General features: G+C 41.5%; 1 protein-coding gene across 1 annotated transcript in view; it reads right to left on the minus strand.

Moving 5' to 3' along the window:
* Positions 1-764: 764 nt before the first annotated feature.
* The window catches only part of ppp1r16b (protein phosphatase 1, regulatory subunit 16B), a 52,003-nt gene continuing 38,020 nt past the window's right edge, over positions 765-14,747 (minus strand). Inside the window, exons 6-11 of the mRNA XM_079265888.1 lie at positions 11,095-11,219; positions 6,569-6,694; positions 6,401-6,476; positions 5,951-6,080; positions 5,383-5,533; positions 765-3,732 (exon numbers count right to left, since the gene is read on the minus strand). Of these exons, the coding sequence (XP_079122014.1) occupies positions 3,232-3,732; positions 5,383-5,533; positions 5,951-6,080; positions 6,401-6,476; positions 6,569-6,694; positions 11,095-11,219 (1,109 nt within the window). The 3' untranslated portion in view covers positions 765-3,231. The remainder of the gene's footprint in view (positions 3,733-5,382; positions 5,534-5,950; positions 6,081-6,400; positions 6,477-6,568; positions 6,695-11,094; positions 11,220-14,747) is intronic.

Here is a 14,747-nt window from a genome sequence, read left to right on the forward strand (position 1 = left end):
TAAACTGTCTTCTTTACTTCCTTCTGCTCTAAACCAACTGTTACATGTCTGACAAATGACTGCAGGGTGCAGCCTGTAGAAATATCGCCCCTTCTGACCCCACAGCCAGTGAACGAGAGGAAGTTCAGACAGAGAGAGAGGGGAAAGAGGACAACACAGAACATCATTGAAGAGAGCAGTTGATGCCGGGCCAAGACCCTGACAGCTGTGTGGTGAAGGACGGTCCAGCCTCTGCCTGTTTTCAGAACAGAGGAGAGAGCTGTAGAAGTAGGGCAGAGGAAGCATACGCGTCTGGTTGAGATCAGTTGTGACCTTCACACGGCATGCAAACGTGATCTGCACACTATATTTACTAACTTCAGCAATTCAGTGTCTGAATACAGTTTTCAGGAAAATACTGGTTCTTTTAAAAGATGAGCGACAGAAAGAGTAGTTTGTTTTCTCAACACCGACAGCTATGCATGATACTACCAGAGCTGAACAAATTATTATTTTTACTGTCGCTTCATCAACTGTTATTTTCTTGATTAATCGCCTCAAAGTTAGTCTTTGAAATGCCTTTAGTGATGTTTTACCCAAGAGAGATGTTGGGCATCTTTTATTCTTTTCAGGCCTGCAAAGCACATTCTTATTAAAGTAGTAAGAAATCCATTTTACCCGACAACAAAAAAGAGCATTACTAATTCAGAAGAGACCAGGTAAAATTCTCAAAATATACAATTTATTCAAAATATGTTAATGCGCCATCCACATATTCCAGTAATTATAAAATCAGTAGTTTTTCGTCTTTATAATCTTATTGTTGTAGAGGCTTGCAGACAAACACAAGCTTTGATCGATACCATGAGAACACAGGGTACTTTTTAAACTCTCTGGCTAATACTGAGTCACTGACCAGGTCGTAGTTAGAAAATACTATTGAATGGGATTTAGATTTCATTATAAAGGAAGCAGATCTGACATTTAAATTTAATCGACAGGATAAATGTGAACTGGAGAAGCTCTGGTAAGTTTCAGCCGAAACATAACAAGATGATGTCACTGCCCTTTGACCTTTTAAAACATTACAAGAAGGAACCAAAATAGGGGACATAGCAATCTCTTTGACTTCATTTGTACTTCCTCAAATTGAGTTGAAAAAAACAGACTGCTTTCAATGAGGCTGTTGCGAAACAAATTGCACAAATAAAAAAAAAAACACATCCGCAGACGCTACAAGTATGATGATGACGCCTGGCTGCACTTCACTGTAAAATGTTGGACTACTGCAGTAGGCTACAGAGACTCAGTTTCTCCCTCTACCACCAAACATCGGCTAACAATGTTCCTCAATGTGGGCAAATGTATCTACATACATGTTCCTCAGCGGTAACAACACATACATGTAAATGCAGTTCATAGGAACACATACGGGGATACCAATTCAGACATATTTACAAATGCATCTGTAAATATTTGCCACTGTACAGTTGATGTTTTGGGGATTAATGTGGCATTGTGGGTCGGACATCAGACACGAACAAATCAAGGTAAAGACAATCTTACCCCAAAGTGTCACATGTCCACATCATGCAAGACTCTTTGGCACTCACAAGGAGATTAGAGGAGCTGCTATGAGATAAATGGAGTAGTTCAACATTTTGGGAAATATGCTTGTTCACTTTCTTGCTGAGAGATCGGTGAGGAGATTAATCACTCTCATATCTGCGATTTAAATATGAAGCTTCCAATCTTCTCACCCAACCTAAAAAGCATATTTCCCAAAATGTGAAATTATTCCTTTAATCAAGCAGAGTTGCTACTTCTAGTACTTGGTTTTATATTTAATGTTGAACCCATGATGCACTAGAGGACACCTGACATACTGGTGTGGGCTCGCTACATACCAAACCCATGTGTGGATTCATGTTTAAAGAATAAGTGAGGCAAGCATACAATTCCATACTAACAGTAATTCATTACATAATACTTACAATTTCTGTAATAAAACAAATACAGTGACTGGGAGAAGATAAAGCCACACAATGGCCACCAGCAAATAAAACGTAAACAAATAACACTGTTATTTGTAGTGACACAGATATTAAATCCATCCCATTAGGACGGCTTGTTTGCGTGATATTAATAACATACAGCAGACAATAACGCTTACTCCACTTCATTAGTTCAACGTTTGATTCTCCATGTCAGAAGGTTCCCCAGCTCATTCTTCTGTTGCATTCAAGCTCTCCACACAACATCCAAAAAATAAATACACTCAACTTTAGGAACCATCATTTTTTTCTTTACACTTTACATTAATTTCATAAATAAAGAAATGTACAGTCATTTTTAACCATGTTTGCATTAAATTATCTAAACGTGAGAGCGCAAGTTGAGTAATGCACAAAACAGAGCATGACCTGTCAGTTCAGGTTTGATGTGAGAGGACGGTGAGGTGAAGTTTCAAACACTAGTGCAGGACTTGACTCATGTTATCTCTCGCTGTAGAGGCACACTTCCTGAATATTTTAACACTCGTTTATGGCATTCCTTCCCTTTACTTACGCAGGCAGCATTTTAACATGACAGGTACTTCAGAGGAGACGTCACAGATCTCTTTTTGCTACGTTTCAATGTTTCTGTGGTGGCTTTCTTGCACGTTTGACCAAGAAATATGACAAAGAATCATATTTTGACAACAATGCTAGTTTGTCCTGAAGAAAACCGTGTTTAATTACATGATAACCGTATTTTTCTAAATAGATTTTCCATCTTCACCTCTGAGGACGAACATGCACCGTGTACCTTGAGATCTTCTCTACTTTCCTAGTTTTTGACCCTCCAGGTGAACGAAACCACCTGTCCACACTTCTTAGAGGTGCACAGGGGACAGCAGGGCCAGAGGAACTGCCTCTTACTCTCGTTCTCTCCATTGGGCTTGTGGAGACTGAATTTGAATCCAAGTGACACCTGGAGGAAAAAAGGTGTCACTGCTCGGTTCTGCTACGCTTGACACATGCCTGCGTTTGCAGAAGATGTCTCCTATTGTAGCAGGAGTGACGTGACAGGGAGGTACTCGGTACATTCTTCAGGCTAGCCATCTTCTCTGGGAGTTTAAAGGAGCGGAGGAAAAGGATGCTAAGAGACAGGAACACCCCCTCTTTCCTTCCTTCCTCTCCTCCTACAGCACTTTCCTCGCTTCTCTGTGCAAAGCACTTTTGTTCCGTCAACAGTCACATGACCAGGGTGCTATGACACGCAGCAGCAGGTTCGCACGTTGGGCTGCTCTTCTTCTATTGGCTGTTTCAGTTTGAGGAGCGGCGGGTCGCCGCTGGCAGGCGTGTAGTAAACCGCGTTGCCATTGGAGGAGACCAGCGGCATGCGGGGGTCCTCCGAGTTGTTTCTGGCATCAGTGAAGGAGTCTGTGGAGCCGTTACCCAGGTGACCGTTGAACAACGGGTGATTCAACAATTTGGCGGCAGCCCTCTGTTTCTTGAGCTCAGACAGAGTCTGAGCGCGCTCTCTCGGCCAGGCTTCCTCCTGAGCGGGCGGGCTGGTGGTGGTGGCTCCGCCCTTATCAGACGATGGCGTGTTGCCGTTGGAGGGCGACTGCTGTGGCGGCGGCGGCGGCGTGGACGTCGTCGTTGAGATGAGGCCGTTCTGTTTGCTGATCTTTGTTTGTTGCTGATCTTTGAGGATGGTGGGAAGCGTGGGCGTGTCTGGCAGCTCCACAGCTACGACCGGCTTGACCTGCAGAACATCAATAAAGATGACTTTAATCTCTACGAGGCTCCTCTTTTAGATTAAGTACAGCTATAGAGCTCATTTATTTCATACTGTAAAGAGAGGTTCCCCTCAGAAATTGTTGCTGGGGCTCTTCTGTGACGAAAGCTTGAAATGTACTTTTCCCTCTCAATATACTATCGTTTCAGATTATTATTATGTTAATGTACAATCCACCATTGAATTAGAAGAGAGAGTGGTCTGGAAACACAGAGTATCCATCTTTTTTGACATGCTATACTATGATTTTTATGGCATATTACACTTTACATTGTACAATGACTTTAATGACAGACTATACTATAACATTTGTAAGACATATTATACCACACCGTATGCCTTTTAATAGAATACTACACTACGACATCTTTAATGACATTGTAGAGAGCATACTGTACTATGACTACTTTCATGGCCTTTTGAAATAATATACTGTGACCTTTTTCATTTTTGACATTTAATAAGCTCGTACGAGACGAGACAGTCCTGCGCAGAATCGATCGCCAGCGATCGCCGCACAATGCGTGCCGGTTAGATTTGTGTCCGACTTAGATTTGACAAAACAAAATCCTATCTTTCTGTCATCTTAATACTTAACACTAGATTGTTGGCTATTTATCTCATATTTTGCAATTAAGGTTTAATCTAGACATATCTTGTGAGGTTGATGGTATTAAAACAAAGGACAGCATACAATACAGATACATTTCCACATAAATGTATATTTATTACAAACACATATCAATACATCTGAACGAGGTCTGCAAACTACAAGTAGCCTACAGATCTAACAGGAAGTAACTGTTTCTTTGACTTCCTGTTTATTTTTTGAAAGCAGCTGGAAAACTTTCCAACTTGACCGCAGATTTTTTACAACTCCGTTTGCTGCGACCGACTGCTCTCGTCCATTTTCCAGGCAAGGTGCAGCTCATCTCCAACGAGTGTGTTGTGACTTTTTTCATTACGTTTTTAATTACATACTTTTTACAATGGGTTTTATATATTTTATATGTCTTTTATATGTCTTTTTGTGACTTCCACGTCAGTCAGAAAGGTTTCAATGCTGCGATTTTCTCATCGCTGATGTCAATCAACACAAAGTTTGCATTTGCTTTCTTTCCCCATTGTGATTGTTAAGCCAGCCCTCTGTAAAAACTTGCATCGTCCATCAGTCCACAGTCCTCCGCAGGACGTTGGACAATGTTCCACTGGCAGGCTGTGACGTAGAGGCGCAGAGGTTGCTCTGCGTAGGAGTGTGCGTTCAGTCGCACGCCATACTTCTTGCCTTGCTTTCGACAACATCAAGCTTGCTCTGGCCTGTGCTCTCTCTCACACCGTGAAAAACATTTTTGCTGCACTGACAATTTATTTTTACAAATTCTGAATTTCAAAAAACAGAATAGGAGCAATAGTCTGGGAACACAAATATTTTTCCACACTTTTCTTTCCCCCCATACTTATTCAGACCTGGAAATGACCACAATCAAAGTACAATGCTTTTCCTCACTGCGTAGGAACCTTGAGAGGAGGAATTCTCAAACGCTTCTTTTAAAACTGTGCATAGGATTACAAGGAAAACAGAAACTGTAATAAATGATAAATAACCTGAAGACTCACATTAACCACCTGGTTATTCTCCTGATCAGACTCCTTCTCTTTTTCCTCCTCCTCCTCCTCTCTGCCTCCCCTCCACACGATGGCCTCGGTCTCGTACTCTTTACGGCACAAGTTGTGTCTGTCCGACAGGCTGGCTCGCCGCACCACTTTTCTGTGAACACATGGGGTTCCAGTGAGAGTTGTGCAGGTAGGAAAGAAGCATGCCAACAAACATGAACACAGCATTACTCGTATGTAGATTTTACTTAAATTTTACACTTGAAGATTAAAAGAGGCGGCTGTGCTCATCTAAACAACAGAGTTCAGAGTGTGCACATCAAAACCACATTAACTAAACTGTACAGAAAGCAGCACCAAGACTGACAGCTCCCGTCATTGACGAGGATTTCTGTCAAATTTAAACTCTCTTTTAAATTAGATTTAGTGGGAGCTATCAGTACAGTGCACAGATTTTATTTTTTTGTATAACTTAGCCTCAATCTGCCGATCTTTCCTTTCTCTTTGGGAAGGAAAGTAAATAAACGTTGGTAAATACTCTGTAGTAACACCAGCAGGTGTCAGCACTTACCCACGACTGCCTGCACTGGACGTCCGCCTACACAGTGAGGTCTTGTGTTTGAGCTGTGATTTCATGATGATGTCATGTTTGTGTTTCAGGTCCAGCAGGATGGCTCTGAATTCCTCGTCCTCGCACAGATCTTAAAAATGAGGAGGAAGGACAGGAAATGTTTTATGAGATTATGAGAAATGAGATTATAAAATGAATTCGTTTAGGTAATTATTATCCTTAGTGATGCTACTAGTTCCTAACACCGACTGTTAACATATACTCAAGTTCATATACCAAAGTTGTAAAACTTAACCATTTAACAACCATCAATACCTTAACAAGATCTAAATCAGCATTTAAGCAGAACAAACTCTGTAAACGAGACCATGCTGAGAGAAGACATTTGTTTTCTTTACCCCCCCCCCCCCCACCAGGTGTATCGATAAGAGTGTTGAGGTGTAAATATACCGATGGGGGTCTCATCTAGGAAGGTCTTGGCATTGAGACTGGCTCCATGAGACACCAACAGCTCCGCCACGTGCATCTGAAACAACAACAATCGCAGCAAATTATGTAAATGGCTTTGGAAACCTCTATGTGTGCCAGCTTATCTGTTTCCTGTTATGTTGACCCCACCTGACCCCAGCATGCTGCAGCGTGGAGAGGATGCCATCCATCGGAGTCTCTCAGGTCCATGCGCGCTCCGCCCTCCAGCAGCAGCTCTGCAGCCTGCACGTAGCCGCTTGCTGCTGTGATGTGGAGCTGCAAGGGAAACAATAAAAAAAAACAGATTTGTCCAGTGCACAGGATTTGCTATAAATATGCTCTGTGCATAAAATCCAGCGTGCATTTCACACTAAAGCCACAATTTAGATAAAATAAGAATATTGTAGTCATAACTCAAAGAAGACATTACACTACACCTGTAAAAATCTACATCAGGTATTCACTTTCGTCCAAGTTTGAGGATGTGGTGCATCACTGGGCACCTTCAATCACGAATGTTTTGTCACATTTCCCCAACATTTAAAAAAAAAAAGAAGCTCTGCCATCATTTCAAGCTGATGGTCCAGGTGGAACAGCTCTTCTGCGTTTGTAAACTGAACTGCGTTCACAGTTAGAGATTAAAAAAGGGATCCTGCTGATCTGAGATCACCCGCTCTGCAGGTCAGAAACTCACTTATATGAGGAAACACCTACAACAGCGGCAGAGCACAGAGAATCACTGCACACATTTTTTTAATTGCAGGATACTGACTGTTGTCACCAGCAGGACAGCCAGTACAAAGTTGTGTAATTCAGCCAAACATTGTTCAAACACTCAGTTGATTTACTTTAAATTCTAGTGGCCATATTAAATTTCCAAAGATGGTCCAAAACCCTGAGAGTGTTCCGTCATAGAGGACAGTCAAACACATTAAATATTCACATTTGAGAAGCGGGAGTCAGGGATTGATTGATCAAAACTGCTGCCAAGTACTAAGTGAGAAACAAAGTAATTGCTTTAGCTCTACATCGTATATTTGGCGAGGAGCTGCAGAAGCTGATATAACATCTGTATGCATGTGAACTTGTCGGAATGATTTATTATGATTTTAACAACCTTAAAGCTCCTTTAAGGGGAAACAAAAGAAGAAAACCGTACAAGCTCAACATTTTATGTTTCTTAAATGCTATGAATCCTATGCTTGAATGCTATTTAAACATTTTGATGTACAGCATGTTCAGAGGTTTTTGTTTGGGGTATTCAATGGACATTTTCTTTTGTCTCGCCTTCAAATCCCTCTGAGTCTGTCTGAGAAACGGACACGCGTATAAAACGAAGCAGTCACCGGCCTCGCTTCATCTCATCTCTTTCTGATTATTTCTCAAGCATTTGGTTGCTTTGGTGCCAATAACCTTAGACACTTCTCAAACTAGTGAGACGGAATCCATCTTGGTCTGACCAGAAACAAGTTTGAGCAACTGGTGACGACGTGAGCTCATACACACTAGAGTGTTGCTGAAGAGAGAGAGAGGAATGCACACAACATAAGATGCAACATACCAGTTACACAGCATTTTCTTTTTTACAAACTGAAGCAATTTTAGTGCACGGCGTTCTTTCTCTGTCCCCTACAATCAGGAAAGGGAGCACACTGCTACATGTATACAATGAGCACACTGAATGTGCCCGAGTATCTTTTAAAAGCAGCCTTTTCTGTGAAAAACTCCCAACGTTCATAACCCACAGTGAATGTATCGACAGCAAAATATCCAAAAATAATCCGGGCTTCATTGCGCACCAATCAATGGCTCACAGATCTTTGAGTACCTGACATGTTAAAGTGGATGTTTATCTGAGGTGCTACAATAACGGGGCATTTTAAGTGGATGAGGAGCTTTAAGGTTCATCAAGAGACTGAAAATGTGCCATTATCCGTGTTTCAAATCGCTTCTTTCTCCGCTCTAAAACCGCAAGCTTTTCACTCCACCATCGAGAATGCAGTTTGGATCAGGTAGAAACAAATACTCTTGCCAAAAATGTGTTGTGATAATCTCTCTCCGTCTGTCTTATCCTGTCTTTCTCCAACAGCCTAAAGACATGTCCGTTAGGTGAAACTGTACATTTTAAACAGCTGGTAGATGTGATTGGGAGGCTGTTTATGTCTGTAACCTCCCTCAAAATTGACTCATTTGTATCATTTTGTACACGTTATTTTGTCACCTGTGAAAAAAGACGCTGCCAATAATTGTTCACATGACCTTAATGCAAGAAGTGGAATATTTGTTTTGCTTCTTTAGATCTCAGATCTATTATTGTTCAGTTCTCATTCTTACTGTTCTTGATGTAAATTGATCGTTTGGTTAGTACCTTGTGTTTTTGGTTGATTATTCACAGTGAGTCTCACCAACATACTGTAGGTTGTACTTTCTCTCTCATCTGTTGGCATCACTTAAATTACACTGAGAGACTGGAACTTCATGAATGAAATAAATCGTCTCCTGTTCGATCAACCCATTTGCAACCACGAGGGATGAAAGTCAATACTCCGGCGCATCAAAACAAAGGACACAAAATGTATTTGGGTTGAAAACAAAGAGATTAAGCTTACATAACTTACCAGTTCCAGGTCTCTTCCTCTCTGTTTTTGGCAGAGATTTTAATAAGGCATGCTCTAGTTTGCCCCCATCGTGCTCGAATGAAGATTAACAGCGGCCATAAAGCAAGAGGACACACAGCTCAATGGGACAATCTGTAGTTAGACTTTAAAGCTTAACAGGGTTATTTTGGGCTACTACCATGTAATGTCCTCTGGCTATTTTCATCTAGTGATCCGTCACGTTGTTCCCACAGCGTAGATAAAACCTCTGATACAAAATAAAGACTCGATTAAGGCATTTGACATCGTACGCTCTTCTCAGGAAAAAAATTACACTTGTGATTTTTTTGTGCCCTTCTTGACTTTTTCATGCACCAGTGCACTGAAATACAGAAAAAGAAATTCAGTGACCAGTTCAGTTTGTGTGTCTGTGACTCACTATTTTAAGCCAAAAAAAAGTGTCTTCATACCAAACCCATGCACGCTTGGGTCCTCTCTAATGCAGCCGACATAACGTGCAAGAATGAAAGCACGCTTTGAAAACAAAAGAACCTTTTTGTTCCAATTCTCTTGACAGCAATCAATGACTCAAATGCTGATAACATGGCATCTGTGGCTGTCGTAGGACTGTTATGAGCCCGTCCAAGCATTTCATTGAGCATTGAGCCCGTATGAAGTGATTGGGTGGTCTACCTGCCCGTCTACCTACCTACCCTCCGTGCACTCTGCTGGTGCAAATAGTGGGATTGATGAGAGTCCAACACAAAGCTAGGCTGTTGTAGCTGTGAGCACAAACAATACCGATGTCCGTTGTTTAAGTTACGTGTTTTCTCACATGAGCTTGGTGGATGTGGTGAGTGATGACAATCTCTCTCTCCTGGACTCGTCGTAGTACGTTTAAGTGTTTTGGGGGAGTGGCTTTAGTAAGAGCCTGAAGGGAGCGATTTTCAGTTCAGAATCTCGCTTACTTATCTGGTTTCTCCCAAGTGGTCTACCCCTGCTTTAACGCATACATATTCATCATTAAAGGTTTATTCTAATCTACCGTCGGGTAGCTTTTAAATTGTGACTGCAGGTGTATTCAGGGCTCACAAACGGATCCCTTTCATATCTGCAGAGTGTTTTTTAATCATACAGCTGCTTTGCACTGAAGAAGACGATAATGAGTCTCTCAATGACTGATTAGCTTTAAAGGTTTTATTGCCTCATGAGCCAGTGTTGTAGAGCGCATAATCATTTGAAGGTGAATCGATAATAAAGATGCTCCTCTGAATATTTACGCACCTTTTCCTTTTACCTCTCAGTGCAGACCTGCCATGTCTGATCATTTTAAAAGAGTTCTTAAAGGAAGAGATGGAGTTATCTCATTTATAGCTCTGTAGTGTTGAGTCTCGTATTGTTTACTGCTGCGAGTTAATGATCAATAATATCTACACAATTATACGTCTCAAACAACTTCAGGATTATGTCTCGCCTTATCGCCACATCATCATATTGTTGGTTGCTTTGAGCTCAAATACAACACATGGTGACATGTATGTATAATTATTGTCCCTTACAAATAAAATATAGAAATTGAATAAATATTGTATCATATTAACTGCTACTTTGTACATGTGTATACCAGTGGTGGGCCGTCAGGGCCTGCAAGGCCTTCTCTGCTGGCCTACAGAATCACAAAGTTATAGCTATTTTATCATTTAATACTTTTTCATAAATACACTACATGTATTATAATTATCTTTCTCATTGCACAGCTACTGTCTTGCTCAGTTGCTCTGCTTCCAGTGCAGCTTGTTTTAAGTAGAGCTTTCATCCAATCAGATTTCACCTCTGTGTCTCTAGGTAGAAGAGAGGCCCAGGCCTGCAGAAAACTCAACAAACTTTTATTCTGTTAATATTTAGTTTGATGTTTTGACATTTTCTTTATACCCTGGTCCTAAGAGAGGAGAAATTTTCAGCAATATTTTCTCATGTCGTCAAAATGATGATAAACTTGAACTTTAAAAAAAACCATTTAGTCAGCTTGTTTTAAATTGAGATTGGTAGAGAAATGTCAAAACGAATACAAAGTCTTACCAGCGTGGCCCCCTGAGAGTCCTGTTGGTTAACCTCCTCTCCCTGTCTCAGCAGGTCCTGCACGTCCCCCATCATCCTCATCTCTGTCGATGCTCGTGTCTCGTTGATCATCTCCTGGGTGATGCCTGTCAATCAAATGCACAAGCAGAACCACAGCGTTAATCACAAGGCGGGCTGTTTTTTTCCTGCAGCATGCTGACGGGGCCAGTTCATCGCTGATCTGAGGCTCATGGAGGAACAGAGAGGCAACTCGGGTATAACGGACCAGGGACACATAATCATAATGCTTGTACTGAAACAGACTTCAAAAAGTCAACGTTATGAAGAGAAATTCATTTTCAAGTTTGACAGCAAAATCATTTTTTAAATTACACTGGAGGTTCTCTACAAGCAACGGGTCATGGGGTCCACAATAAAAGACTTCTCAGCAAGTATAGAAAATTGAAAGTTTTAAGGGAAGTAGGAATAAGTTTTAATGGGAAAGCAGCAGATACAGACTCATGTTTGTTTGACTTATTGCAGTCACGAACCAATGAGCCAAACTAAGACACGAGTAATTTATAACAGAAAAAGTTAAAATAATGTTCCTGGTTAACCGAAATACATTTGCAGACAATTATTTCAGTGTATTTAACTTTGTAAGATCAATACGGAGCTGCCTTCAGTTCAGTCTTTGAGTACCTGATAGAAATAAATTGACTGTTTCGTCTCAGTAAATGCAGTAATCCTCTTTCATGCTGCCTTTCCTTCCACCTTCTGCCAAAGAGTTTCATGGTGTTTGGCCCAGTTGCAGCTCAGGTGACTGTCTGTCACAGCCACTCGACATTCCTCCTTTAATTCATTGCCTCAGTGCCAGGTACGACTCAATACTGTGACAGCCACACTTGACTTCTTCCCCCAAAGCTGAGCAGTAATGTGCCCGACTGTCTGGCACATTTATAATGTATCATGAAAACAGTCAGAACTGTGACGCTTATACTCTCACAGTGTGTGATTGAACATGTGAATTACTAAAACTACAATAAATTAAGTGTTGTGGATGCAAATAAGATATTTTTAATTGTCACTTGAAAAAGTCCCTCAAGTGACAGCAGCTGGAAATAAAAGCTCAAATATGTTTGAATTTTCACAGAGATTCGTCATTTAAAGATAAATCTTTGTTTTTGTCAACAGAAACTGGACACTTATTTGAAATAAAACGTGGATGTAGACAGGCATCCCCTGACTGTGCATGTGTTATTGTCAGTATTTTCAGCCCTACGACCTTTCCTGTGGCGCAGTTATAAATTGAACCGGGCGAGTGAAGCTGAAGGCAAATCTATCCACTCAGCCATCATCCCAGCCTCCAGCCCGCCATTTTAAAGTAAACTTCCTGTTTCAGTGACACACCCGTGTTTTCAGCCACAGCCAAAACAGACATACGGGGATGGCCAGTGATTCTGAAAAATGATGAGGTGGAAAATTGGTATTTCTCTCTGAATTCATAAGCAGAATCACAGCCCGAGGGTGTTTAGAGGAGCGGGAATCAGGACGACAGTCCCCTTCGTCGACTTCAATGAAATGCATCCCTCCAGCTACTATTCTCTTCCGTGTTTTCTGTCAGCAAGCATCCGTCTCTTTGGTTTCTCTCATGTTTCGATTTAGCGACAGTGATGCCCTTCGGCTTAACAATGCCCCAATGGCTCTAAAAGAATGTAGAACACAACAAACATTCCTCATTGTCATACTGTGACGAATGTAGTTAACAGTCAATATATCATCACATAAATAAGAAAAGACTGATCCCAGGGCCAAGAGCATTGGTATGTGGAACCTGTGTTCAAGGATCACTGTGTCCCTGCAATGACAACAATACTTGCATAGTTGTGGCTAAAAACATGACTAGAGACACGACACTTAACGTGACAACTGCCCTCTGAATCTAATGACGAGTCACCAATGTAAAAAGATTGATTACAATCAAAATGTCCAAATTTATAATGTGCATTACCTGAGAAAAGCAGCAAACCCTCACATTCAAACAGTTGGAAGCAACGAATGTTTAGTATTTCTGCTCAACAAATTACTCAAACAATTAATTGATAATTAAGTGATTTTAAAACAAAATCAATTCCTCAAAAATTGCAGAAACTTGTGGGTGACATCTTCAATGCTACGGCTATGCCCATCAACAGTCTAGTCGAGTCTTAGGTTTGAATTTGAAGGACATCAGCTGTGTGGTTTGACTGTTCTGCATCCCCGCTTTACTTCACCGGGTTCAATTCCTGCGAGACGTTTGCCCGTTATCACTGCGGCTCATCACAGATGAACTGTGCTCAACGGGGGAGGATCAAAGGGATCAAGAGAAAGTGAGAACGGTCGATGCGGTGTGTGTGTGTGTGTGTGTGTGTGTGTGTTTGTGTGTGTGTGTGTGTGTGTGAGAGAGAGAGCGAGAGAGTGCTGGTGTGCCCATCCCTGCAGCTTCTCTGGAGAGATAAATCTAATCCAGCAATTCAGTGCTGATAATGTTACGGGAGCAATTAGCAGCGGCGCGCTTCCTTTGATCAGCTTAATAATCATTCTTCTCACCTACTGTACCGCTATCTGCATTCTGCGGCTCCAGAGATCTCATTGTAAACTGAGAACCTCATTTTCAGCGGCCTCTGTTTCCCCTTTGCAAGCCCCCAGCCTCTCTCTTTTCCAGAATTGTCTATTGTCTATTTGCACTGTTAAAAAAGTAATTAACCCCACACTTGTTTACTGTGCAGCACTTATCATAAAAAGGCTTTTTTCCAGACCTTTAATTGTCTGAGGAAATATGACTGAGCACCCATGATGCCCTCCAGCAGCACCCTGCCTCCACACCGTTTCCTCCTGTTTTCCACTCAGCAGCTCCACTGAAGCATTTGGGATTTACTTTTATGCAGAGGGGCGCCTTGACCGAGGAAAATTCAAGTATTTTCTTTTAACCTTCTCTTCTTTGCTATATTTACACACGCCAAATTGACGGCAACCCACAGCCAGGCGGACGCATGTAAACAAACTAGAAGAATAAGACGCTAGGTTGGTTAGCAGCAAGTTGCCCTGAAAGCAGATCTCTATACACAAAGGTCGACATTTCTAATAGTCTGTGCTTCATTGGATGGCGATTTGTCTGAGAATATGGGGAGTGAACCCCCGGAACACATTAGAAAGACTGATGAAAGAAACGCTAAATCAGAGATTGAACTGAATTACAGAGACTGTCGACCCAGTGAGCTACTATAGCTCATCTTGAGTTCTAGTTTCTGTGTTCATTTTTGGTCAGACTCAGAAACAAGCGATTAATGTACAACTGAAGTCAGAATAAACACAATTGTGAGAATGAGACCCAGATTGAACCAACCACACTTCAGCAGCCAACCTCTGCATTCATACTACAGCACTTCTCTACACCCGAAGCCCACGCAGCCACAGATTTAGCGGCTTTGTTCTCCAAAATGTGTGTTCACACGTCTGCCTGTAGATGTAACTGTTTACCAGAAAACAAAAACATTGACAAGAGCTTATGCTAAGACGGTTGAGCGTGATTCAACTCCAGTGTAAATAAAGCCGTCTGTCACCCGACTCTCTCTGTGTCGGTCCTCATTCTTATCACACAGACACCGACTGAAATGCAAACACTTCTCAAAACG

Source organism: Melanostigma gelatinosum, assembly GCF_949748355.1.
Source record: "Melanostigma gelatinosum genome assembly, chromosome: 3".
Lineage (NCBI taxonomy): Eukaryota > Metazoa > Chordata > Actinopteri > Perciformes > Zoarcidae > Melanostigma > Melanostigma gelatinosum.